General features: G+C 36.9%; 3 protein-coding genes across 9 annotated transcripts in view; 1 reads left to right on the top strand and 2 right to left on the bottom strand.

The window, feature by feature from the left end:
• The first annotated feature begins 6 nt into the window (after window positions 1-6).
• On the top strand, window positions 7-22,601 carry LOC112972739 (protein CXorf40A-like). 5 transcript variants are annotated; one of them, XR_003255778.1, is made up of 5 exons: window positions 7-357; window positions 1,776-1,954; window positions 3,626-3,765; window positions 6,935-7,036; window positions 10,383-10,435. XR_003255778.1 is itself a non-coding variant. In XM_026079729.1 (4 exons), exons 1-3 carry the CDS (start codon window positions 105-107, stop codon window positions 6,998-7,000), a joined length of 498 nt encoding a protein of 165 aa, XP_025935514.1. In that variant the 5' UTR covers window positions 7-104; the 3' UTR covers window positions 7,001-7,036; window positions 22,579-22,601. The 5 variants fall into 5 exon arrangements, 4 of the variants coding, with proteins under 4 accessions (XP_025935514.1, XP_025935498.1, XP_025935506.1 ...); XM_026079729.1 differs by lacking the exons at window positions 3,626-3,765; window positions 10,383-10,435 and adding an exon at window positions 22,579-22,601; XM_026079713.1 differs by lacking the exons at window positions 3,626-3,765; window positions 10,383-10,435 and adding an exon at window positions 11,654-11,741.
• Window positions 7,061-13,196, bottom strand: LOC112972725 (heat shock transcription factor, Y-linked-like). Its single transcript, XM_026079670.1, has 2 exons — window positions 11,262-13,196; window positions 7,061-10,620 (listed from the first exon to the last, which is right to left on the bottom strand). The coding sequence occupies exons 1-2, from the start codon at window positions 11,826-11,828 to the stop codon at window positions 9,844-9,846; spliced, it is 1,344 nt and encodes a 447-aa protein (XP_025935455.1). The 5' UTR covers window positions 11,829-13,196; the 3' UTR covers window positions 7,061-9,843.
• The window catches only part of TMEM185A (transmembrane protein 185A), a 12,270-nt gene continuing 317 nt past the window's right edge, over window positions 13,442-25,394 (bottom strand). Inside the window, exons 2-7 of one of the 3 annotated variants that reach the window (XM_026079681.1) lie at window positions 22,601-22,777; window positions 20,940-21,147; window positions 17,948-18,031; window positions 16,846-17,022; window positions 16,380-16,503; window positions 13,442-14,640 (exon numbers count right to left, since the gene is read on the bottom strand). In XM_026079681.1, coding sequence (XP_025935466.1) covers window positions 14,396-14,640; window positions 16,380-16,503; window positions 16,846-17,022; window positions 17,948-18,031; window positions 20,940-21,147; window positions 22,601-22,777 — 1,015 coding nt within the window. In that variant the 3' untranslated portion in view covers window positions 13,442-14,395. The remainder of the gene's footprint in view (window positions 14,641-16,379; window positions 16,504-16,845; window positions 17,023-17,947; window positions 18,032-20,939; window positions 21,148-22,600; window positions 22,778-25,394) is intronic. The other 2 variants (XM_026079700.1, XM_026079690.1) reach the window with 2 other exon arrangements.

Here is a 25,394-nt window from a genome sequence, read left to right as displayed (position 1 = left end):
GGGCAAGCGCGGGAGCGTGTCGCGGCCGCAGGCGCGTTTCCACAGGCGGGCGGCAGGGTGTTTTCTGTTTGTGTGACCTAAACAGGTTCTGAGGTAAGGCGAAGATGAAATTTAGCTGCCTTTCCTTCCGGCAGCCCTACGCGGGATTAGTGCTGAACAGGGTCAAAAGCGTGGAGACTCGCTGGCGCCCCTTGCTAGCGGCCTGCGCGGGCCGCACCGTCGCCGTGCACATCGCCCTGCAGGACTGGGAGGGCGACGCGTGGAGAGACATCCTTCTGCACAGGGTAGGCATGACCCCGGCACAGCTCCAGCGTTTACTGGAAGAAGGGGAAAAATTTGGCAGAGGAGTCGTTGCAGGTAAGCAGCCTTGGACTGTATTTTCGGAAGAGGCTCTTCATCTGGTAACACGCTTTCTTCAGACAGACGCTCGTCCGCTTTACACTGTTGTGCTGGTTACAACGTTGTTTAACACTTGCTCTGAGGCAGCAGTGTCCGAGCTGTGCCTGGCGGCCGCGTGTGTCACTCGAGCTGAGGTCCTTGAAGGCAGTTGTAAACAACACGTATTCTTTTTTTAATGTGTTGAAATGCATGCTGTGAAGTGCCTCTCACCTTTAGGATGAGGAATTTCAGCCAGGCCTCTGGGTGCATGGAACTGCTTTGGGTTCTTAAAATTATCTCTGAACCCTAGAACCTCCTCAGAGTTCTCGACACAAGGAAAGGTGAAAGAGGAGAGTGTATCTGGGCCACTTAACTGTTAACTTTGGGCTGTGGAACCTGCTTAAAGAGAAAAACAGGAGTACTAAGCCCAGAATACTGTGTGAGGACCCTTGTTCTTTTTAAAACACATTCAGACCTCTGYTAAAAGTTTTAGTAAAGTCTGTACAAGAAATAAAGTTGATTTGTGCCACCTTGTCGTACAGTAAGATAGTATAAAGTAGATTGGATGGTTTCATCCTATTAAATATGCCAATTCCACATTTTTGCATTTGAGCTTTATGCTGAAAATCATTTTACAGTACTCATGTAGTTAAGTGAAGTCATCATATTGTATTGCTTTGCATGTCTGATATATTAGAGTATTATATAATAAATCCCATTTCAGTTCCACAAATGCTACAAGTGCCACAAATGCTCAGACACTCTTTTGTTACTTCTGTAATACAGTTAGGATAGTGGTGTTTCTTTGCTTGTATTGTGCTGAAATATAACATATGTAGCTATACTGTATAAAATTTACAAAGTTTGTATCCAACACTTATTTTGTACTTTTTTTCTTGAGTGTCAGTTTGCTTGTCATACCATTTATCTTGCATTCTCATTTGAGTATTTTTTGCTATTCTTGCAAAAGAAATTCTTTTTATCACATATACTAGAAAATTGTTCCAGTTCTATAGTACTGAAAATTGTTAGGTACTAAGTAATATTAATACCAAGATTTTTAACCTTGGCATAAATTGCATGTTAAACTGGAGTAGCTATAAAAGCTTCTTTGGTCTTTATTAACATTAAACAATATAGAAATTTTCTCTTGTGACATTCAATAAAGTAAATTTTACAAAAGCAGAAAGTTTCCTTGCATGCTTCAACTGTTCTTCCCCTATCTAACTTCAGTCATATAGTAGTGATTGACACTTGTTTGGGGTGTGCATATTTGATACTATGTTCTTCTGGTAATATAAATTAGCTGTTTTTTATGTAGTTTGGGAGGTTTGCTTTTGGAAAAAAATTTCTAGAAGGTCAACCAACCAACCAGATTTTTTCATTTTATAATACAGGATTAATTGACATTGGAGAGACATCCCTGTATCCAGAAAATTTACCTCCTGAAAAGGTTTTGGAGCTGGAAAACAAAGCTGTCCTCAGTAATCTAGAACAGAAGTACTTGACTGTTGTTTCAAATCCACGCTGGCTGCTGGAACCAATTCCTGCCAGAGGGAGCAGAGGTATATGGCAGGTAGACATTCCTGAAGAACTGATCCCTCCAGAATCGTAGGAGTTGCCCCATGCTATATTTTTCCTTTCTAAATAAAAACTTGTGATTCAGCACTCGGAATCTTGAATGCAGGTGAATTATTTAGGATTGCCTTCCAAAGRTAATTGTCTGAAATAGTAAATATATTTGTAGAACTGCTGTTTTGAGACAAAATAATGAAGATCTCATTCTTATGACCATTACTGGAAAGTAGTTATGATTTAGTAGATTTTTCATGTATAGACAACTGTAAATAAATGTGACTTTAATACACGGTTGATGTATTTTACACCAATTTAAAATGTGACTAAATACAGGCATGTTACATGATGCACATGTATGTGATTATACAAGGAAGAAAGTTATAGGATCCTTGAAAAAAAGCAAATGATATTTGAGAGCAAACTTTCACCATTAATATGTTATCTGTCTCACAGCCCATTCCTACCCTGCATTTGTGGCATCACAGAGAAGGAAAGCATTTGAGATAAAGCTAGTCCTGGTGGCTTCTCAAATCAGGGCAGAAATTTATGTGATGGGGTTTGTGCATAGGCTGTCATGAATCTGCTGTAAATTTAAAAATTCCACAGAACACATTTTCTCATGCACAGCTTAGGTACACTGCATGTGCATATGATGGGAGGGAGCAGCCTGTGGTATATGGCTCTGGGAACTGACAGTAAGCCTTTGTAGAAAGGCTTTTATCAGAAAGAAGGTGCTTGTACAAAATAACATAACATTTTTTTCCTCATTTAAGATGGGAAATACTCATTTTTAAAATATTAAGAGAGACAAGTGTGAAGAGTCATGAAGAAAAGCCACTAATTATGGCAGCTCTAGAATTTTTCAAGTTTCACCTACTGTATTACAATGAAAATTCATTTTGACTCTCTGGAGTGTTTCTTTACATTCAGTGGCCTGATAGTTAAAGTGCCAGGATACTTAAGTTCAAACTTCTGTTCTGTCTCAGAGCAGTTTTCATTGTAGATGTCTTTGATCCAGTAGCAGCTATAACCAGGGTTTCCCATGTTCAAGTTATACAAAGTGAATTGAGTCTCATTCTCCTTTCCCCAAAATAGCCCCTGAGAAACCCATGCAACAAATGGAGTGTTTAGTTGAAAAAATGAATGTTCTTGCATTTAAGATATCAATAAGATCTCTTGTAGCCAAAATTATTGCAATCAGCCATACCAAAACCAGCCTCTTTTCTCATCTTCCAAATCACCTCAGTTTTACATTTCTTACTTTGTTGGTTTAGTTATCATAGATTTTCAAATCAATTTCTTYTATTAGCATAGGTCGAAGGTAACTTATTTGTATGTGTCAGTTATGACATGTGAAAGTGCTGCTTTTAAACTTTTTGCCATATACTAAAAAGATTTTAGTAAGTATTTTTCTTCATTTTTCTAAAATATAGGAAAACAACTGATTTTATAGAATCAAGTCCAGCATAAGCTATGATAACAGTGGCGTTATATAGTATTAGGTTTGGCAAGATTCTGCTCCAGATGGGTAATTTTAAATGTAGGTTTATACCTACAAAATTTTTTTTTAACTTTTTAAATCTGAACTGGTAAAACAAAGATCCTGTATTTCACTAGAAAGTATTACAAAATTAGGCCATTAAGGCCAATGCTAATGACCTCTTTTCAGTCAGCAGCTTTTATGATAAAGACTGACACTTGAGCTTCTAGAAAGTAGTACTTCACCTGTGGCATTGAAAAGYGTTGGCAACACATCTGTGTATTCAGCAGTCAAAAGTTATGGTTTCTTCCTACAACTTTGAATATGAGGTATGATTATCTTTTGTTATAGTAGTATACCTTTTCCTATGTGATTAATGATGAAATCTTTCATGAGAGCAACTTTATAGTCTATTTAATTTCAGTCTTAGATTATGGAGTTTGTAGAGAATCTCAAAGTGACTTTATAAACACTGTTAAGCTCTATGCTATCAATGTGAAGCAATGACTAGTATTCCCACTTTAAGTGAAAATTAAGGTAGAGAGGATGGTGACTTGTTAGCACATCCATGGCAACTAGAAGTAGACCCCAGAGTTGTTGCATCAAATAATGTATCATATCAGCTTCTGATATAATCAAAATAATCATACTCAAGCTATGTGTGGGGAAATGTCCTTGACAAAAATAAGACAGATCTAAGAGTAATACCAATGAAAAATTTGCTGCTTAACTCAGATTCCCAGTGCTCTTTTTGTACTTGAAATAAAATAATAATAATAAAGGATGGCTAGGTTTTGACAAAGGGATATAAAGATAAAAGATAAAGGGAAATAAAGATAATAAAATAGCTTGACAAAGCTATTTTATTAGCTATCGAGTATTTGACTAGATGTTCCTCTAAGGAACCTTTGAAAATGGTGGCATAATATTTGGTTCAGGCAAATGACATTACAGCTCACAAAAAAGCCAGCATTTTCTGCTGCTGTTCAGAATACTCAGATGTTCATCTGCTGACATGAAAAGTATCTGAAGTAGTAATTTGTGTGCCTTTTCAAGGTAATTCATTTCACCAATAAATTTGTGTGAGACAGAGATAGCACGTGCTTTTCTTAGGCACTTTTTGAAAATGTGAGTTAGAATCAGGTGTTGGGATGGTAGGGTGGGAGACAAAAGAATGAGAAGAATCAACTGAAAATTGTCTTCCTGTGAATTTGTTTTTTCCTATAGTAAATTGGAAGTCTGCAGTAAAAGTATTTTATACCTGTAGCTTATTCCTATACCTTAATTTTGTTTGCTTTGATTAAAATTCTTGCTTTGAATTTGACAGTTSCACTTTAAGGCAGGAAAAACTCTTATGGTAAAAATAATGAGAGTTTATCTAATGGTGATAAAACAAATTACCAGAAAATAATGTGGGCACAGGAAACCAAAGATGAGAAAATTCTAGTACAGCAAGCTGGTAAACATTCATTGCTGCTAAATCTGGATGTATAGATTCATATATAGGATGCCCAGTTATAGGACCAAATCTTGCCATATGATTAGGAAGGAAAGGATTATGATAATTCAAAGCACCAAATGCCATACCTGCTGTCCAGATTTAGGTGAGCATATGTGTATGGATCAAAGTGGTAGATCTTGTCCTTTTTGACTTTGTCAACCTTACTTTGTTCCTGTGAGCCCTTTCCCATGAAGGCCATGGGACATACTGTAATTGGCTGTAGACCCACTTTTTCTGAAGTGGCACAGGAAGTAGAATTGCATGAGCTTCAAAGTTCATTATTTTCTGTTCTTGTAAGCCTTGTCTGTCAAGATAGTAAGTTTTTAGTTTGATAGTGGTTGTTCTCAGTTCTTGAGATGCTGACAGCTTTGTTGGCTGTTTTGTAGGGAATATGATGGTGAATCAGTTTGTCATTTGCTTCTGTTACACAGATGCATATTCCAAAGTATCGAGCTTACCCATGGCTTTCATACCACTGTTGTCAGATTCTCAGGCCACAGAATAACTTGTTATTTTGCCTTTTTTCGTTACTATTAACAACTAAATAACAGCTTCTGATATTTGATAATAACTATAACAAAAGAAAACAGATTATTGTAGAGTATATCAATTCTAAAATAGCTTTGTGTGACTATGCAGCTGTGCTGCTTTTGGAAAATAGCCTTTTCAAGTTGCATTCTCAGCATTCTATTTTATAGGCCAAAATTTGCCATAACATCTACTCAGCATAGCTCTGTGTTTAGTTTCCATTTACATAAAAAGCAATGGACTCAATCTCTTTCTTATCTTGCATATGAATAAATTCTACTGTTACCATAAAAAAAGCTTGAAGAATCTATTCAGCCAGGTTTCTGCAAATCCTGGCAAGTGAGGAGAGTTACCATTATCAGCATGTATATTATGGTCTTTCTAGGTTTTATATGGAAAAATAAAAATACAGCCTTTCAAAGTTTAAGCAGATGCAAGTCATCTTCTCAAATCTGTGGTCAGATATCTCAGTTAAACATTCCTGGCCTTCTCAAGGAAGGGGAGTGGGGGGAGGAAAAAAAGAAAAGGCAGCTTCACTGCCATATCTCTGAATTACGTGAGAAACACTTCCATCCATTGATTGCACTAGCATGGGAAAGTGCAGAATGGCAGCATAATGAGTAGCAAAGTTAACTCAAGCAAGATGACAGCCCAAAAATAAGTCCTAGTGAAGAAGGGAATGGGATGACCACAACCTATCTTCCTAGTAAAGTCTATGAAATTAACTGAAAGAATGATGGTAAAATGGAGTTGGAGAGCTGTGGAAGTTGTTAGGATAATCTAGGTGAGACTTTGAAGTTGAGACCTATCTCCTGGCAGAAACCTTGTAGCTTACAGAAGGCAGATCTGTCTATACCACTCTTAGAGCTGGTGTATTTGGAATGGGTGCAAAGTAATGAAGGTAGTCATTTTTCCTGCCTTTAGTTCCCTGTGCATAAGTGTTGCACATATCTGGGATAGCAAGTAGCCCATACAACTATTCAAAGTTCTCAGCTTCTTCCTGGACAATATTAGCCGAATTCAGCATGAGGAATTCAAGTTCAGTAAGATAGATTTTACTGTACTTAGTATTTAAAAAGTAGATTTTCTCTAAAACAATCAAAATACATCCATTTCAATGCATCACTGATTGAATATCTGTGTTTTGGTACAACTCCACAAAATACTGCCTCTACTCTAAGTGTATAGTCTCTTTTAAGAGTGAAGTGGGAGGGGAAAAAAGTTACTTTAATGGCTAGGAACACATACTTTATACAAAAATCACTAAATGTGGTATGTTTCCAGTTTTTCTAGATCTTCAGTCACATTTGTTGGCAAAATTTAGTTATTTACATTTCAAGTATTCTTTTCTTAGCAGAAGTTTTTTTCTTACTATTTTGTTGTCTAGTGTCACATTGTCTGTTGGTCTTCCAGCAATGTTTTAAGAAAGTTTAAAAATCTGTAACTGCAAGCAACAATTTTTTTTATAGGCATTCAAGAACGTCACAATAGTGAACATGCAAACCATCATAAYGGGACACCTTTCAAAAATATAGCATCACAATGAGAAAACTAAATTATATACTTAAAAGGTAAGCATTTTATATTACTTTGTGTATAAAAAGTAATATATTCTTATGAATCAGTAAAAGTATATATAACATACTTTTATATAAGTATATGTAATAATAATATACTTGAAAGAGACACACATAAATACTTATTACGTTAAAAGACTGAATGTTAATGATATATTGAGTCTTTGGACTCATTATGCTTGTGAATTAAATTCCAAAATAGTGGTTGAAAGTTATTACCATTTAATGGATACATATAGTAAGTTTGTATCAAATCAACAGTAGACTGTCTACTTAATAGAAGCCAGCCATCTCCTTCTGCAGAAAGGCAGGATTTTGACTTGACCATAGTGAACTACTCCTATTTGTGGAAATAATTTCCCCAAAAGAAGCTTGAATTATGTTTGTCATGTATAAACACCTGTTTTTTTTGCCATATCTTATTTTGGCTGGTCCTGTTCTGTATTGAATGAGAACTTTGTTTTCAGTGGCATTCAACCGGATCTATTTCAATATGATGGTGAGAGCATTTGAGGAGTAAGATAATTCAAAGCAAATCATTTCTCAGTAGAGATACCATTTAACAGGGCGGCCGCGAGGGCTGGCTGCTCACCTAGGGCTGGGGAGCCAGGAGCCAAGCACGGCGATGTGGCCAGCAGGGCCAGGGTCTCACCAGCCTGTCCCACAGTACCTGGGCGAGGGAATGCCATCCTCTGACCCAGGGATCACAGCTAGGTTCAGCCTAGAGCCCAGATCCACAGCAAGCTCATCACAATGAGGTTGACTCAAGGTGAAGCCAGGAAGTCAGCCTGCAGGCAGGGGTCAGGATCAAGTCTGTGGTGATGGAGCAGGTCCAGGGTCAAGCCAGGTGGCCAGCCTGTGGGTCAGAGTCTGGATCAGCAGGCCTGCAGCCAGGCAGGGCAGGACATGACTGTGGCTGAGCTGGAGCCCAGCACTGCTGCAATATAGCTCAGGGTAGGGAGCTAGTACCCCCAAGCTGAGCTTAAATGGGCTCCTAGGCCTGGTCGGGGTGGGTGGAGGCCCCAGATGAGGCTGGTCAGGGCTGTCGGTGCTCTCCAGGCCCAGCATAAGCACTGTTCTGTGACTGGGTCTGCTTGACTGCAGACTTAACAACTCTGCACTGATCCTCTGATCTTTAAATTGCCTATAAAATTGTGATGCATTTCACACTTCTTGATCACATGGTAGTTTGTCATTTTATTTCATATAAAATGTAAATATTGAAGTTGCCTGCAGTAGTCTTCTGTGTAGCTAAACACAAAACATACACTGGATATGGGCACATGGTTCATGACACAAAATTTAATCCTAGTATAACCTGATCTTTAAAACACTTTAAGCTTTGTTTAGATACTTTTATAGTATTAAATTTTACTATTAATGATAAGCATTGCTCTTTACTGCACAGCAAGGGATCAGTGCTGCACACCTGATGCAAACAACAGTCTCTTAAAGGCCAGTAAATGTTTTGTCTGAGAAAGGATTGAATAAGTGGTCCTCAACTGACCTTAATTAAGTGTTTCTAGGAATACCTAGATACAAGGGTGAAGCCAGGCTGTCCTAAAGTCAACACAGGCAAAAAACTTTTTTTGAAGTAATTTTTTCAAATTTAGTATTTTAGAATAACCATTATTAAGCAGAATTGATTACAGATGGGAGAATATGGAACTCACACAATGATCTTGAATTCTTGAAGATGAAGCATAACAACATAGTGCTATTTATTTCTAGATGAAATTCTGTTTCACCTCTTCATTCTAAAAGCATATCTTTTAAGAATACTTTTTAAAAAAGTGTAATTTGATTGCTCTCTCAAATCGATTGGAACCTATTCCCATTACGGAAGTCAGTAGCTTTATTGTTGATTTCATTAGGCAAGAGGTTTGACCTGTAGTTATGTTACACATGTAGCTACAATGAAAATGAAGGAAATGGTTTCAACGCTTGAAATTTTATTTCAAAGATCCTAGAACAGTAGTGTCTTTTTCAAGGTATTTGATACAATATGGTAATTTCTAAATCCCTTTCCATTTCTTTCTTTTAACAAGCATACACCTTCTGATCAATGAAAATGAATGACACCAATCTCTTTTGGTTTTGGTCTGTTGATTTTATAGTTATCTTAGGACCTGATTTAGGACATCTTTCAGTGATCAGATTTGACTGTGTAGCACTGCATGTTTACCATGAACTTATGAACTTGTAATCTTATTTCTTATGATAGTTGATGTAAATCACTGTAAAGTGATCCTCTACAGCATGTGTTACAAATCTGCTATCACCAAAAAAAAAAAAAGAAGAAGAAAAAGAAATCCACTGTACTGTGAAAAGGAAGGGGATCATGAAGTACCATCTGGTATAAATACTTCAGTTAAACCTTGGTCTCTAAACTAAGCCTTAGTAAATACTTATCCAAGGTTATTCCTTCAATAACAGAATAATGGATTCTCCCCTCCCCTCCACAGTAGAGCCTTGGCTCTATGACACTGCTATATTACAAGAAAAGTTCCAGTACTTCTAAGCTCTTTATACCCTGGTACACTCTCTGGAGAACTGTCTCTCACCCTAGTCTTACTCTCTACTGCTAAGAATCTAAGCTTGATTGTTATGAAAAATCATTAAATTGCTTGTAGATCAGTTACTTAAATAGTTTTTGACTGCTGAAACATAAATTCAGCCTAAGATCCCATGTATAAATAGGACAACACAATTGGGAAATATTTATTATTCAGATAGTTTAATTGCATATTGGTTAGAATTTATTCCCTTGGCATATGCAACTTAAAAAAAAAAAAAGCTATTTATTTATGATATCCTGTGTATTCAGTAGTTTTGGGTCCAACCCCTTTGCCTGCAGGTGCGCTATTTGAAGTACAGCTGCAATTAGGGCAATGATGGTATGTTGGACTTCGGTGGTGAGATGATCTTGACATAGAAATAGCAGAGGCTGGTGCAATCATAGGCATTGAAAACCATGGGTTACAAAAGGGAAGCAGACTAGCCCAGTGAGCTTGCATAGCTGATAAATCTGGATGCATGGATGGAAAGGCAGGAAGTCCCATAACAGGTCTAAAAGGACTGTTTGGGACAGGAGGTATAACATGGTATAGTGAAGTAGAAGATGTAGTTGTAGTGGAATCAGTATCCTGTACACCGACTCGAGCATGGCTGCTGTGCGGCGGTAAATGGAATGGGGCCGGCTGATTTAACTCATCCCTGTCTTCTGCTACAGCAGGGTCTGACAGGCTCAGGGAGGTTGTGTGTGAGGATGTATAACCACTTTTGATTCGAGTAGTTGCTTTAGCAAGTCCCTTGGTAACTGTGGACTTCCTTGGTGCAGATATCTGCGTGTTCTCCTTTGGAGCTGCTGTGAACAAATCGTTCTCCTCTGCAGAAGTAGGTCCTAATGCAGATTGAACATTGGGGCTTCTTCCCTCGCTTCTCAGGCATCTTTCATTAAAATCTTGATTCAGTGAGAATGCAGCTGGTGCTTTATTTTTTATGCCAACTCTTCGCTTACATCTTATTAGCAGGTGGGGATAACCTCTCTTAAAATTTGGGTTATAATAGAACTGTAACTAAAGAAGGCAAATGAGAAGAATTAATTGCCACCATTTCAAGATTAAAAAACACAAARATATGATAACTAAGAATTTTAATCACAAAAGACAAACACTGATATTAAAAAGGGATATCAGGGGCATTTTAAACCTAAAGTTTAGGCTGAATAAAATTTTAAGATACAGTTCTGTTAAGTAATAACCACCCCTGGGTTTTAGCTGTTTTGGAGCATAGGATTTTCCAAAGCATAAAAACTGATTTAGAAACCTAAGCGCCACTAATTTTCAGCAAAAGGGGAAAATGAATACTTAGGTAGTAGTATGATGCTGATGTGTATCTTCTTAGGATTCAGCAAATRCCAGAAGAAAGACATTTTAGATCTGGTACAAGAACAAAAAAAAATCCTGATTATGATTAAAAAACCCCTTTTTTCCATGTATTCAAAGTAATTGGAAATGACCAGAATTTTTTTCAGCATCATTTTTACTACTCAGAAATACTACCTCAAATTCATGCAAATACCTGAGAAATGAATTAAAATCAGAACATTTTTTAACATTCTCATCTTCTAAATTGTAAGGACTTTTTTTCATACATAAAGAATATATCACACTAGAATATTCTAAGAGTTACTTCATGCTTAGAGAAACGGCCATACCTTGCTAAAAGCAGAAGCTGCTTTTTCTTCTGCTAGAAATTCGGCAAGTGAGGCAGATCTTTGAAAATTCTGTCGCATTTTGCTAAATCCATAAAGGTTAAGCTGACGAATGAAACTTTTCATGCAGTCAGTTTCAAAAATTCTCAGAGGTCCTCGCCTTTGTAGCACCTCCTTTTTGAAGAACTCTTCATCAATCACTACACAGTTCCCGTCATCATCCCACCAAATTGACTTAAACTGATCACTTTCAACAATTTTCCAGAGCTTCTTCGGAAAGGTGAGGAATGAAAAATCATTGGCGTTGGTGGAGCTATCCTCAGAGAGATTAAGACGTGGTCTTTTTGCGCAGGGTCCATCACTCAAAGCCTGAAAAGCGTTTTCTTCTATTACAGATCTTAAGGCAGAATCGCAAGCTGCTGTTTTATCAGGTACCGGAGTGACAGAAGAAATTGAGATTACAGAATCAACTAGTTTATCCCGAACAGAAACACAGGATGTTTCTGCTAAAGAGAGATCCACTTCAGATTCTTTTTTCTTGCTTTGACTAAATTTTTCAGATGTAGCCATTTGCGCTACTTCCTGCTGCTAGACAGCAAGATAAAATAAAATGATGCTAGCTTACTGTGAACTTCAACCGAGAATTCTACAACATCATAATGATACCCATGTTGTCTTGCCATGACATCATAAAATAGTGGGGTTTCCTAGCAAAATGAAGCAGTAATGAAAATTGCTGAATAAAAGTTGTTGCTTTTCATTTATAAAGCTTCAGATTTTTTTGACTCAATAGTCAAAGAGTAAATAAAACTTAATTTGAATTTAACATATAACAATAAGACAGTGCTGTGTCCAGTTGCATCTAGTAGTTGGTCCACAATAAGGAATATGGAAGTTTGCAGTGTTAGGAAGAGTGACACAGTTCTGAAGATTTTCAGTGGGCTACCTTTCACAAATGCAGAAGTGTCTGTACAGTCCCTACTCGTGTCATTTAGATGTTAACTGTAAAGAAACATGAGCTGAAGTAAATAAGCTACCTAAACTGTTGGTTCACATAAATGCCAAGTGCAGCTGCAGTTACGTGGAAGTATCAGACATCTGTTGTTATTGGCAAGAAGCATCTGCCAGGAAAAGAGGAAGGTAGTCTAAAAAGCAGAGAAGGCTTGGCAAGAAGGAGGAGGAGAATTCATCCAATCATCCACTTTGTCAAGGGGTAAAGAAATGTATAACAAAACCAGGATGACAACTTTCTGTAAGAAAGGCAGAAAGAAGAAAGGAACAAAAGCTAACAGACAGGGACTTGACATTTACCTCCGTTCTAGGGACAGTATGGGAAGTCAGCCTATGCCTTTTCACTGTTGTAATGCAATGGAGAAGCATCCTCTAAAGAGAATCCTTTTCATTACCTCTTCTGCTCTAAAGCAGCAATGATTGTCACTTCCTATCMCAAGATGGGATGCAGAGCTAACCTGTTGGCAAAAGCAAGCTAGAGGTACAGTAACTGACAAGAAGGAAGTACCCTGACACTGAGCCTCCTCTATTTCCCACCGTTATATGCTCTTTAGGGAAGAAAAGATATAGGCCATCCACTTTCCAAAGTGATGAGGGCAGCAAATACCTCAACTAGTAGTATTAGTTACAAGACAAACTGTTCTTTGCTGTGTAATTTAAGGAATAGTTTAGTTTGAAATTCAAGAGACAGTGATGGAAGGCAACTCAAGAGATTCACCAGTCCATCCTCCTGCCAGGCTCAGCAAGTAGAAGATGCTCTTCCTTACCACTATTGGACATATTTTTAGACCTCCAATAGCCACTCTGCAGCCTCAGTGGATAACCTGTTCCTGAGATATAGCATGAGAGTGTATTGGCTAGATAAAAGACAAGAAATTTTAAGAAAATAAGGGGTAATGCAGTATATATTTCAAATATCAAGAAACKAATGCAGTATATGTTTCAAAGACTAATTTATCAGAAGGATCTGGAGTCAAAGAAAATCTGTCAAAGCATATCTTTCTTCAAATGAGAAAATGCTATATCAACAGTTCATATTTTAAACAGTTTAATCATTTACACTGAACCTAACACACTGGTATTAATTACCAGACTTCTTATGATAGTTATACCAGCTAACTAACAGCTGTAAGACTTGTAACTAATGTTTCCAGCACAGATTACACACATCATACAAGAAGAAACAGTTTATTAAACAGCTGAAATAATGGGAGAATGGTGTATGTGTTGCTTAAGGAAAATTAGAACATGAAGCTAGAAAAGCAACACTTAGCCCCCCAGCCAGTGCAAAAGTTGAAATACTTACATAATAATTTACATAGCTAACTCAAAAAATCATGTAAGCTGTTATACATTCCATTTCAAAAAAAAAAAAAAAGCTTTCAAGTCTTGCCTGAGAAGCGCAACACTCCTGTGCCTCTGTAGTTAAGATAATGATTGTGGCTGAATAGAAAAAAGTGAAGAGATACTACACTAATACATACCCACAGAACTTGAAACTTGAAAATCAAGTGTACATTTAAGACTTGAAAGACATCTGTAATAGCATAGGCATTTCATACAGGCTTTTTAAAAAAATACTTTTACATAATATTTATACTGTACAGGACTAGACTTTTAAACAGAATATATTACACTGCTAAAATGTTCATATAAATACTATACAGCCAAGTGTGTAACCAATCCATTGGGAAGGTTCACAAATTAGACAGCCATTTATCTCTACGGGGAAGTGTCACAATGCTTAGAAAACTTAGGTGAAGAACGAGTCTCATCTGCTGCCGACTGTGTTATAAAACCAGAAGTCTTCAACACTGTGTTCAGTACAAATGATGTCCCCATCTCTGGATTAGCATTTTTAAAATTAAAGATTTCATGGGGTACATTTTTGTATGAAGTTTGTTTCCATCTGTGAACCTTACTAGAACTAGTGTTCCCACTTTGATTTGCTTCCATACGATTTTACACAAACATGTAAAGCTCTCAAATTATATTAAAAATCTCAGATTTCTATAATACAAGCCACTGATTCACAAATACCTATTTTTAAGTAATCAGGACAAGGCATGAGATGAAATACATTTGTCTGCTGATTCCCAGTTCCAGTGTAATAAGCTGTTGTCATCTTAGTCTGGCATATCAATGTTTAACTTGGGAGGTGGAATCACATATTTTCCAGGGCTCTGTGTAATGACCACTCCAGTCTTTTTTCGGAACATTGGTGCAATTTTTGGTGGTTCTGGAACTGGTGTTTCTTCTGCTTCCTCGTTATCTTCATGATGAAGATCATAGGAAATATTTCCATATTCTCGTAAGAATGGGAAAATTTCAAGCAGGAACTGACAGAAGTCTTTTCGAATTCCAAACCACCCTTAAAAAAATAATGATTTCCAGAAGGGAGTTAAATTTTAACTAAATAGTCAGACTAAGCAGTCCCCTATTTTAAGTTCTCATGTAGCTTACTTTTTTTTCATATTAACAGCTATAAAATTTCTGCTAACATTGCTTTTCAGTGCATTGCTTATACCTGTAGTATAATAGCATTACAGTTCAGATTATGATGTGAAATAATAGATTGCAGCTACAGAACAACAGCAAGAATACATTCAATTTCACAGGTTAAGCAGTGTCAGGTCACATCAGTACATAGAAAGAACACAAGAGACCTTACATCTCCCCAGCAAATGAAGGTCACATGGACGGACATTTCATGCCAGCTTTTGTTTGATATGTAGAGGATACAATAACAGAAGGGACGTGATGGCATAGGCTTCACAGATTAGTACCATACGTACTCAGCATTCCACAAGTATTTGTGGTATTAGCTAAATGTGATGCGATGACAGAAGCACATCATCTTTGGTATTAGCTGTGCTACATAAAACCCAGTACACCAAGTGTCTGTGTTTTAAGTAAATGGTACTGGTAATTCAGTRGATGGCACTCTTCTATTAACCAAGGGCAGTGTTACAAGGAACAGCCTGCCCACCRAGTCAAATCTTTCACACTGAACAAAGCCAAGGTATTAAGTATCTGCCAGGGAAGATCCCATTCAATATCTTTGTGCAGAGATTACACTTGATGATCAACGGGTGTATTTCATGTAACACTTTAATTGGGGATTTTCAGGCAAGGCTTTTGAAGCTCATTTCAGATGAATAATTTTATTTATTTTAAAGAAACAGTTTTGAGTTCTTACTAACTCTACAAAAGATAATATGGAGATAAGGCTTTTCAAAAGACTAAAGGGACTCTAAATTCTCAACAGCATTCAAATTTTTATTAAAATCACCAATACTAGTTTTCCATACAAGAACAGTACAAATGTAAACAGAATGCATGAAGATAAGCTTACCTATAATCTAAGAAAGAGAAGTTTTAATATACTTCACAATTAGACCAAAACCAAAGTCAATTTATAAAACAAAACCCACAGTTGGTTCCTTTCAACTCTGAAAGCTCAGAATGAATTTTACTGCSTTGTCAACAACTATCAGTAACTGCAATGTGGACAGGAAGAGCAACTCATCTGCACTGGTTCAATGATGTTAGAAGCTTGAAAGTGTATATGCCCCTTCTGGTGATGCTTGGGGTGAAGGGTGGGGGGTGAAGAATGCAGGCCTAGTAAATCTATACTTGACTACCTGGACAAATGAAGTCACAACTAAGCAGCACAGAGCACTATTTGGCTAAAGAGGAAACAAAATACCATTTCAGGCTACTAGGACAAGTCCTAGTTATAAATGGTAGCTGCTACACTATTTTCAGAACCCAGAGTAGAAAGATCCAGTCATGCCCCTCGAGTGTGAACCCCATGGAACTACAGAAGGATTAAAAGGCTGAGCTACAAGCAAAATCCCATTGGGAATGCTCGAGTCCAAGTAGAAAAACAGTTCTTATATCAATAGAGACACTATGAACACTGAAAGCATTAAAGTTATCTCAGCAGAACAGTAACAGATGCATCTGTCTAGTAATTCTTTTATGAGAAAATATACCAAACCCAACCCTTTTTGGGAAGAAATCAATCTTAATAAAGATACATTTAAGTCTTGAGTTTCAATCTGAGGATAATGCAATTTGACCCAGAAATGATTATGAAATACTTACAGTGATTTCCTCCTTTTTGTCCAAATGTTGTTGCCATTAAAGTTATCAGTGAAAGCCAAAGAGGGACAAATATGGGTATAAAAGAGAAAGAATTATGCCCATCCAGCCTGTGCACTAATAAAATCTAATGGGGGGAGAAAAGAATTATACAATGTCAGTTTCGTTGCATACCCAACTCCAAGCTTCTTAACATCTATGATCTGATCTCAGATCTTGAAAACTTTACATGTTTGTGAAGAAAAATGGCCTTACAGTTCCAATACCTGAATTATATTTTACTCAAGACGCTGTTAAAAAATAACCCCAAAACACCAAACAATTCCTGTTTTTCCTTCATATTTGCAGTTAAGATTTTATTCCAAAACAGAAAGCAGTATCATCAATTTAGCAAATTCAAAAAGAGAGAGAGCAACATCCACTCGCTGAAAAAAAGAACAAGATACATAAAACTTGTACATTTGCCTACCTCAAATGTGAGAAGTGGAACTACAATCGTCATCCAGCTGACAGCCATTGTTATGTGTGTCCTTCTTTGTTCAGCAATCACATCCATTGAGCGCAAGAACAGAACAGACCATACAATGTAATAGAGCACTACTAGACACAGAAAGGACATCAAGATCCACAAAGGAACGCAAACAACCTGAAAAAGAAAAAGAAAGTTAATTCCTTTTTTCCCCCCAGTGAAACATTTTAACAAATGGATTTGTTTTTCTATTAAGCAATTCCACATATTAAATCTGAATGAGAAAAAAAGTAATTTAAGTGTAATGCTCTGTAACTAATATTATCTCTAACAAAAAAGCTTCACAAATCACATGCACTGTTACAAGCCATATAACTCTTCTGGCCTCCTTGGTAAGCTCTGTAAACCCTGTCAAGCTGAAACAGTTCAAGGTTCTGTCAACATAGTTCAACATGAATAAGACTTCTGTGATTTTGAGTGGGCTCAAACAGTACTTGAAACTGATTTTAGCAAGTATTTTCTACACCAGACACCTTACTTGAAGCTGTTTAAGTGAGATCCTTTTCCTAATTTTTAGGAAAACAGGAAGGACAGTCACGACCATGCCAGATTATCAGCTTCATAGAGGTTTACAAAAACCCAGATACAGAAATAGGGCTTTTGTGCTGTAAAGCCACTTGAAAAAGTAGATCTCAGCATATTTTGACATTAGCTACTTGCTTAGTAAGTGGATTTACATGCATGCTAATACAATAAATAAGTTATTTACCATGCACTATTTGCCCAACATGCTCCCTAACTCGCCAATCATTTGTGTGGCTGATTTACTGTTCCATTTGGAAACTCCTTTATGATTTTTTTCAACAGCTGATCAGAGATTAATTACAATTGATGGCACACCTCTCTCCCCTGAAGAAGGAAATGCTGTGCTCTCTTACCCAAAGAGCAGTCTCTGATTTCCATGACTCCGGAATGAAATGCCAGACCTTCAGCGAAGGATTGTTAAATGAGCAAAAATGGGATCAAATCTGATCAGAGTAATTGTTCCCTACAGTCAATATCTGTATTAAATTCAGCATTTAGAAAACCACTTTTTACGTACAAGCCACGGCCATCTGATGATCTCGTCCAGTCTGAGTGCAATAAATATGAACTGCAGAATATTGACTGAACACAAGATTTCCAGCTAGAAAGAGAAGAGATATTAGATTTATAATGCTAAGAGTGAACTCTATTTACAAGATAGCCAAAAAATCTGTCAAAGGACTTTTCTGACTCCATGCTTATCGTTTCAATATGGAACATCATTTGCATTTATATTAGACATTATTAAGCATGCCTGAATTTGGGAGGCTCTGATCCCAATACTGTTAATGTASAGAGGCAGATGTCTCAAGGAGTCTCCTTCCTTGTCTTTAGTGGGTGATTCTGAGCACTTAACCTCTCTCTAGTGACTAAACAGATATCCTAAATTAAGATAAGCACTGAAAGTTTCTCTTCTTGCTGTGCGTAGTGGCCAAAATAAAGAGATTGGAGAAATACAGACTGGAAAAAAAAAATCTAGCATCTAGCAGAGAAATAAAAAAAGCTAAAGTAATCAATTAAAAAATAAATTAAAAAAATCAGAAGCAAAGAATCTAGAACCAAATTACAAACTATTTTCTTCAGATAACAAATAGGTACATTTAACTTAACAAGTAAGAAAAAGTCATTAAATTTAAATTATCAGTGTTCATCTTTACTTTAAAAATACCTCTTTTTGTAGTTGCAGTAATATATTAAACATTTCTGTTAGCTGATGAAAGTTTATATGGATTTAACTAGGAGCAGAACAGTCTAAGTGTCAGAGCTCTAACTCAGGAAAATTAACAAATATACTAGTGAAATTCAACATCCAAACTAAATCATTTTAGAGTATAATTGAGAACATCYTTAAATTATGCTGAAGACATTTAGTTTATCAGGCAATATGCAAAAGCAATAGCTTTTATAAAAAATATTAATGAAAGCCTTTTATGTGTCCTATCGCCACTATTACAATTAACCCTAAATTGTACTAAAAAAGTAAGTTTGTGATTAGCTCAGAGAAAGCCAAATAGTGAAATATCATCAGACTTGGAAAGATTCTSTTTCTAAAAGTTTATGGGACAACCTTATCTGGGTAGGAATTTCAAAGATCAAACAAAGTTATTCTCTGAAATGACTAACTGAAGCCCTTAAGTTAAATACTTTTTCCATTTTAAACAAACATGTAGGTATGTAAGGCATCTTTGAAATGTACTGTTTCTCAGAAGTCAAAAACTAGATGCTCCTTTACACCAACTTATATATGATTGCATAATATGTTCTCTTGGTTAATTGCCTTTGAAATTTGTAGCACAGGGAATAAAAAATTACATTCCAACAGGTGGCAGGCACTTACACACCTCAGGCTCTGGACCTAAGTCTTCATGATCAAAGTACAGGTAACATTAAAAGAGACTGGAAAGGTATATTTAAAATATTTTTGTACCACTGGCTTTCTCAAAAGACCAGAACACCACAGAAAACACTCAAACAGAAAATCAACCAACCAGAAAAGTGCAAGAGTGAATGGGGTGGCAGGGGAGAGGGAGGAAGTCAGAGGATGGATTGCTGTAAAGAGTTTTTATAATCAAGTTAACATTTGAGGTATATATGGCAAGAGCATATCTGTTTGGAGTGACTAGGCTCAAAATTTAATGAATTCAATATGCCTTAAATAAATGGTACTTTATTGATTATAAAAAAAATAATATAACAAATAAAAGAAGCCGCTTCTGAGCTCACCATGATAGATACAAGACCCCACCATTTAGTGGTCACCTAACCAGTTTCAGAATAGGCACAAGCATACAAAGTATTTTCAAATGAAACATTTATGAAAACAGTGATAGCCGAACAACTACTCGTTACATTACTCATGCCAACAATGAATATCCTGGATTAAAAACAGGCCCTTCTTATGTTGTTAGCAAATGAAAGGGAAACAGTGAAATCTTCCCAAAGTAGGAAGTAGAACAGCACAGACTGAAGATGACAAAATAGTGGAAAAAAAGAAAGTTGGCAATTCAACTGTATAACTTATTTTCTTTAGGAGATAGCTGTTGCCTTTTAGAGGTGAACAAATTCCAATTTTTTCTGTCAATACTTAGCAGCTGGGCAGTCATCCTGCAAATCAACTGGTAATCAAGCATCCAATGGAAAACAACTAGTTTCACGCAAATTTTACTTTAAGAATTTTACATTTAAGAAGGTTCAACAGAACTCTGCAAAATGAAATTCTATTTGTAAGTATTTCTAAATCAAATTCAAAGCATCAGTTTACACCAGCCATCCTGAGAGTCACTTAACGAAATTTCTCTCTCATAGACAGTAAACTCAGTATATGCTAACATTAAAGAGATCTATCCCTTTGAAATTAATACGCCATTTGAATATCAGATTTTCAATTGAAATAGGGGTGGTTTATGAAAATAGGGCAAATTCCTAAAGATTTCAGAAAAGTGCTAAGCTTAATGCAAAATGTTACTAGAGTTGCACCCTCCTATTCCTGGGAATTTCTTGCTCAAACTGAAAAGAGCTAGTTAGAGAGGAAAGGAAGTAGAGAATAGAAACAAGTTACTGTTTTGCTCCTACCAACAGCATTCCCAGATTAAAAATTAAGCACACAGGTTGGGAAGGTGAAAAATTTTCAACTTTTATCTATTCTGCAAGTTCATTTCTGCCTAGGGACAGTACTTACTATCTGAGGAATTCTCCTTAGTAATTTCAGTTTTTAAGTGTTCAGTATTAGTCCGTATTGCAGAGTTTGTGGTGAGTTTTTAAACACATTCAAAAATAAAAAGGCAGGTTTAAAACATGCTGCAACTTGGCAACTGAAAAAAGTAGAAAAGTTTAGAAAAAAAATTATTTCCAATCCCACTGATCCAAATCCCACTGACTTCCAATCCCACTGATCCCAATTCTACTGATACAGTCATCCATAGTATGGGTTACTGAGAGGTGAGTTCTGACAAGATTGATATGGAGTTTTGCATTGTCCCAGTTTTTATACCTAACAAATGAGGCATTACCTCCAAAGATCTGTCATGTCGGAATCCCCACACACAAGCCGCAACTGACACTGGAGATACAAAGAATAACGGCATGAAGACCAGAAGCCAAAAGTGGGTTCCTCTTTCGATCCTGTCACACACCAGAACTTCAAACATCAGTAGTAGCAGGTGGATGCCTACTGCAATTAACATAGCTTTGAACTCCACACACGTTTCTCCTTCTGCTCTAAAGAGAGGTTAAGGAAGCATTCAATTTACTTGTCAGTTAGGAAGCATGCTATCATGCAAACATCCTAAAACATTGTTTACAAGAGTTCTAAGTTTCAGAAATTAACCTGTTTTTTAATAAGCATACACTTTTGGCCTAAATAGCCACTATTAAAATACAGTGCTGATAAAATAACAGTATTTCCTGCCCATTAAGCTGCATGTACATTTAAAGTATTTCTTAGCAGAGAGAAAGGCCAGAGGATTTTTGCAAGTTGAAAGTTTTCTAAAGATTCCGTTGCTGTGCAGCTAAAACAGGATTTCTACTCAGTTACTACTGAGGCTCAGATATCACGCAGACTGCCAGGAAGTAAGCCAAGACTAAATCTACCTGCTTGGTTTCTATCCTAGCGTTCATTGAATCAAATCTTTGTGCAGAATGTCTTTATTCACATAAATCAGCATATTCCAACAGAATAGCATCTATTACTAAGAAGTAAATTAAAGTGACAGCAGACACAGAGAAACCACACTTTTTCCTACACAAGCAGAACCAACACTAGAGGGGTGAACAAGGCAGTTTCTTGGGCAACACAGATCTGAACTGCACAACAGAATGTATATATGAGATCTGTGCACAAACTTTTTTTATTTAATATTCACCACATTGAAAAAACACATGCAATTTATTACATGTAAGATGGTGGGGATTTTTTTGTAGCATGTTCAGATTCACATCCCATTATCACATTATTCATATCCCACCCAAAAATGTCAGCATTGATGTATTTAAAGGTCTGAAAATTATTGTACCCTAGACTGATAATTAAAAGATGGCTGTTACACAACTTTGACAGAAGTGAAACAGAAATTACAGAATTTGTTCCCATAAGCATTTCACTTTGCAAACATTACACACTTGCCTATATTAGTATATTAAACTACTTAAATATTTCTTATAAAACTGCAGCTGAAGTCTGAAAAAAATTCTCTATGTTCACTGCATATTCAAGAATCACTGAATACTCATCCATATGTTCACTGAGGTTATATGAACATCAAGGAAGAAAAAAAATCTTCAGGCTGATCTGTACATTTTGGGATGTTGATTTAGAAACTAATACAGATAAATATAGTACATTCCTAATGCATATGAAAATTCTACATAACTTATACTAAAGCAAAGTATTTTAAACTTTGTAACAGAAAGGCAATCACTCCATGAGAAATCTTAAGTTCCCCAAAACAATATTGCTAAAGCTTTCAATACCCTCGAGAATAGTATGGAAAATCCATAGCTACATAAAGCTATTGTAACCTATAGCATATACAAACATAATTATTTTAAATAGCATCCAGAAGGTTTGTTCTTAACAGCTTATGTATTTTTCAAAACCTATTTATGAGTTTGATTCAGTATGGAAAACATATTATGTTCCTTCTCTTTCAGGAAACAAATACCCTCAACTTACCGATACTGTGGGTTTCGGGCCCATACTCCTGTTCCCACTGAGGCACCAACAATCACCATTAACTTCCAGAGCCATATTGGAGCAAATACAGCCCAGTAACTCCACTGAATTTTGTCATCCAGACGTAAAGAGAGCAACACAGAAAAAAGCAGCAGACAGGCATAAATAAGAAATTTGCTATTAAAAAAAAGAAAGAAAAAACGGAGTCAGAATTTAAGGCAGACAATTTGACATGAACTTTTCAGAGAACAAAAGAAAAAAATCAGTCACAACTAAAATTTAATCAGAACACTGCTTAACAGAAAATGCATGTCTCAAGTTTCTTTGCAAACAGTCAAATCTGTTCTGAAGAGTCAAATATTCCATCATAAATTAGCATATGTCACCTCTCCCACTTACAAAATCACTGCTTCAAGGGAACACATCAAAAGCATTCTTGCATGACAAACTTAATGAATGGACTTCTAAAAATAGTTCCCTCCCACAAGGATCCACTCTGGAGCTGTATTATTAGAGACTCAGAAATCTACCAGTTGTACAAGTTTCTGGAAAATGGGTTCTTTTGCACAAATTAATGAGTTAAGTTAAAAATAGCATGGATAAAGTTTTATAAATTAATTTTGAACATCTAAAATTGACTACAGATGAAAAATTAACTGTTACATATCTTGACATGGCAGATGCTACAGAAGTCACTAGTCTTTTACACGCACGTAAACCAACAACATTATAGAAAAACAAGCTTAAACTTTCAATGAAGTTACTGATTATACTGTGAAATTGCTTTCTAACTGAAATACTTAGGTTGGTGCTTATAAATTTAAGATAGTTATGTTGGTACATTTTATAAACTAGTCAACCTAAGACTGAATAAATGTTTTTGGAATACTTGAGAACAATGGCACAGCAATTGTTTGTACCACCCAAAGTCAGACAAAATAATTATATAGTACATGACTTCCTCACACAACAGGAAGGGAAAAGTCATTCACACTTAAAGCGCCCTTCACCTGAGGATCACAGACTGCTTTATAAAACACATAATTAAGCTTCAACATCAGTGAAGTAATTATATGTATTTTAAATCACGGATAACCTAAGGAAGAGAGTAAATACTTGCTACAGTGTAAAGCAGCAACAGTCAGGAATAGTATCCTTAATCCAACAGCATAACTCAAACTACCCACTTTCACTCTAATCAAATAATGATAAAATATTCAGTAGCTCAGCACTGCCCAGTTTAGATATCAAGCTACTTTGTCTCTGTTCAGCACAAACGTTTCAGCTGCTCTTTAACAGCAAAAAGCAGTTTTATTGTGTCTGTGTTTCCTAGCATGCTTGATACCTCAAGGAAGAACACCCTTCACAGCAGCAAAGAGATTCTTTAAGTTTCTAGGCTATTCATACATTTTCAAAATTTAATATTTTTGTAATTTGTAAGCTTTCCCCTGCCCCTCAATAAATACACAAATGAAATACCACCGGGGAGCACTGAATGTTCCAGTAAACATCAAAACATTTAACATGAGTATTGCAGTTGTGTAGAGAATTAAATCTTGCTCGTTCATCATTTAGACTGCATCCAAGTAAGCTGCAAATGTCACTTATCAATAACAAAACCTTATAAGCTTCTGGAACTTTTCTTCTTACTTTTCCATTTCCTTCAACCAGGCATTACATACACATTTCAACTGTTTATTTCAACCTCTCTGCAACAACACATTTCCTGAAACACTTGCTATTCTTCAGTTTGTCTAGACAACTGATTGAACGCAGCTTTTTGAGAGTGCGATTATGATCATGGAAGGCCTCTTTCATGAGCAAGATTTTCCAGGACTTCCAGCATTCCATGCCACCCTGCACAACTTACTTAGAGGACCTTATTCTGTGGTCTTAAAACATTTTACAATAGAAACAGTAAAATTCAACTCACTCTCTCAGCTTCTTTTAAAATTGTGTGCATTTGTAAACACTTGGCAAGAGAGCAGAAGCTCACATTGTAGTGACTGTCTTGGTACTTTTTTTTTTCCTTTTTTTAAGGGAGCCATGAGCCCAGAATAAAGAATCACCATCAATTAGTCTCCAGTCTAGACTAGGATTAAGTGTAACACTTTCATGCCTGCAAAAAAATGAGCCTTTACCATATGCTAAATGTCTCTGTTACAGTAGAAAGCAACCTTAATTTCTAGTTTAAAACTTTATAGCTGAAATCATCAAGTTGAAACACTTAAAAATTTTGAAATAATTTGGGAAAATACACATAGAAGATGCTTGCAATTTTTCAACATTATTTAGGAAAAAAACCCTCTTTTTTCAATTAAAGGTCTGCCACCTTTCTGAACGGTAGATTTTTCTTCAACATGAGGTTTCTGACAAAATAAGGATAACCAGGGCGAAGCCGACAGGCTGAAATTTGGCCTGGACGCCAGATGACCAAACCCTGTCCGTACGCTCCCGGCGACAAAGGGAGAGTCGAGGGGAGCGCGCACCGAAGCTGCGCGCGAGAAGGGAGACGGGGCGGACCGGAGAGCCCCGACCCCTCGCCGCTCCCTACACACAGGCGCGTGCACTCGAGTGCTCACACTGCTGCAACGCGGCCGAGCAAACGCAATCCTAAAGCACGGGGTCTGTAACGACTGCTGCTGTCGGCCACGGCAGCGGCCCGCGGCCGCGAAAGGACAGACCGGTCCCAGGCAGCTTCAGACTAACGCGGAGCCGCCCGCGTCCCTGAAGCGCGGCGCTGCCCAGCGGCGGCGGCCCCGAGCCCGGCGAGGCCCCGCCGCACCGGGGAGGC

Source organism: Apteryx rowi, unplaced genomic scaffold, assembly GCF_003343035.1.
Source record: "Apteryx rowi isolate R43461 unplaced genomic scaffold, aptRow1 scaffold_115, whole genome shotgun sequence".
NCBI lineage: Eukaryota > Metazoa > Chordata > Aves > Apterygiformes > Apterygidae > Apteryx > Apteryx rowi.
Note: the sequence above shows the minus strand (reverse complement) of the source record. Positions and strands in the feature narration are given on the sequence as shown.

What these genes read in the sequence shown, in the direction of transcription:
- LOC112972725 (XM_026079670.1), bottom strand. Translation starts at nt 11,828, where the DNA reads ATGGCTACATCTGAAAAATTTAGTCAAAGCAAGAAAAAAGAATCTGAA. An exon ending in CAGCTTCTGCTTTTAGCAAG is followed by an intron (nt 10,621 to 11,261) that starts GTATGGCCGTTT and finishes TGCCTTCTTTAG; the next exon opens with TTACAGTTCTATTATAACCC.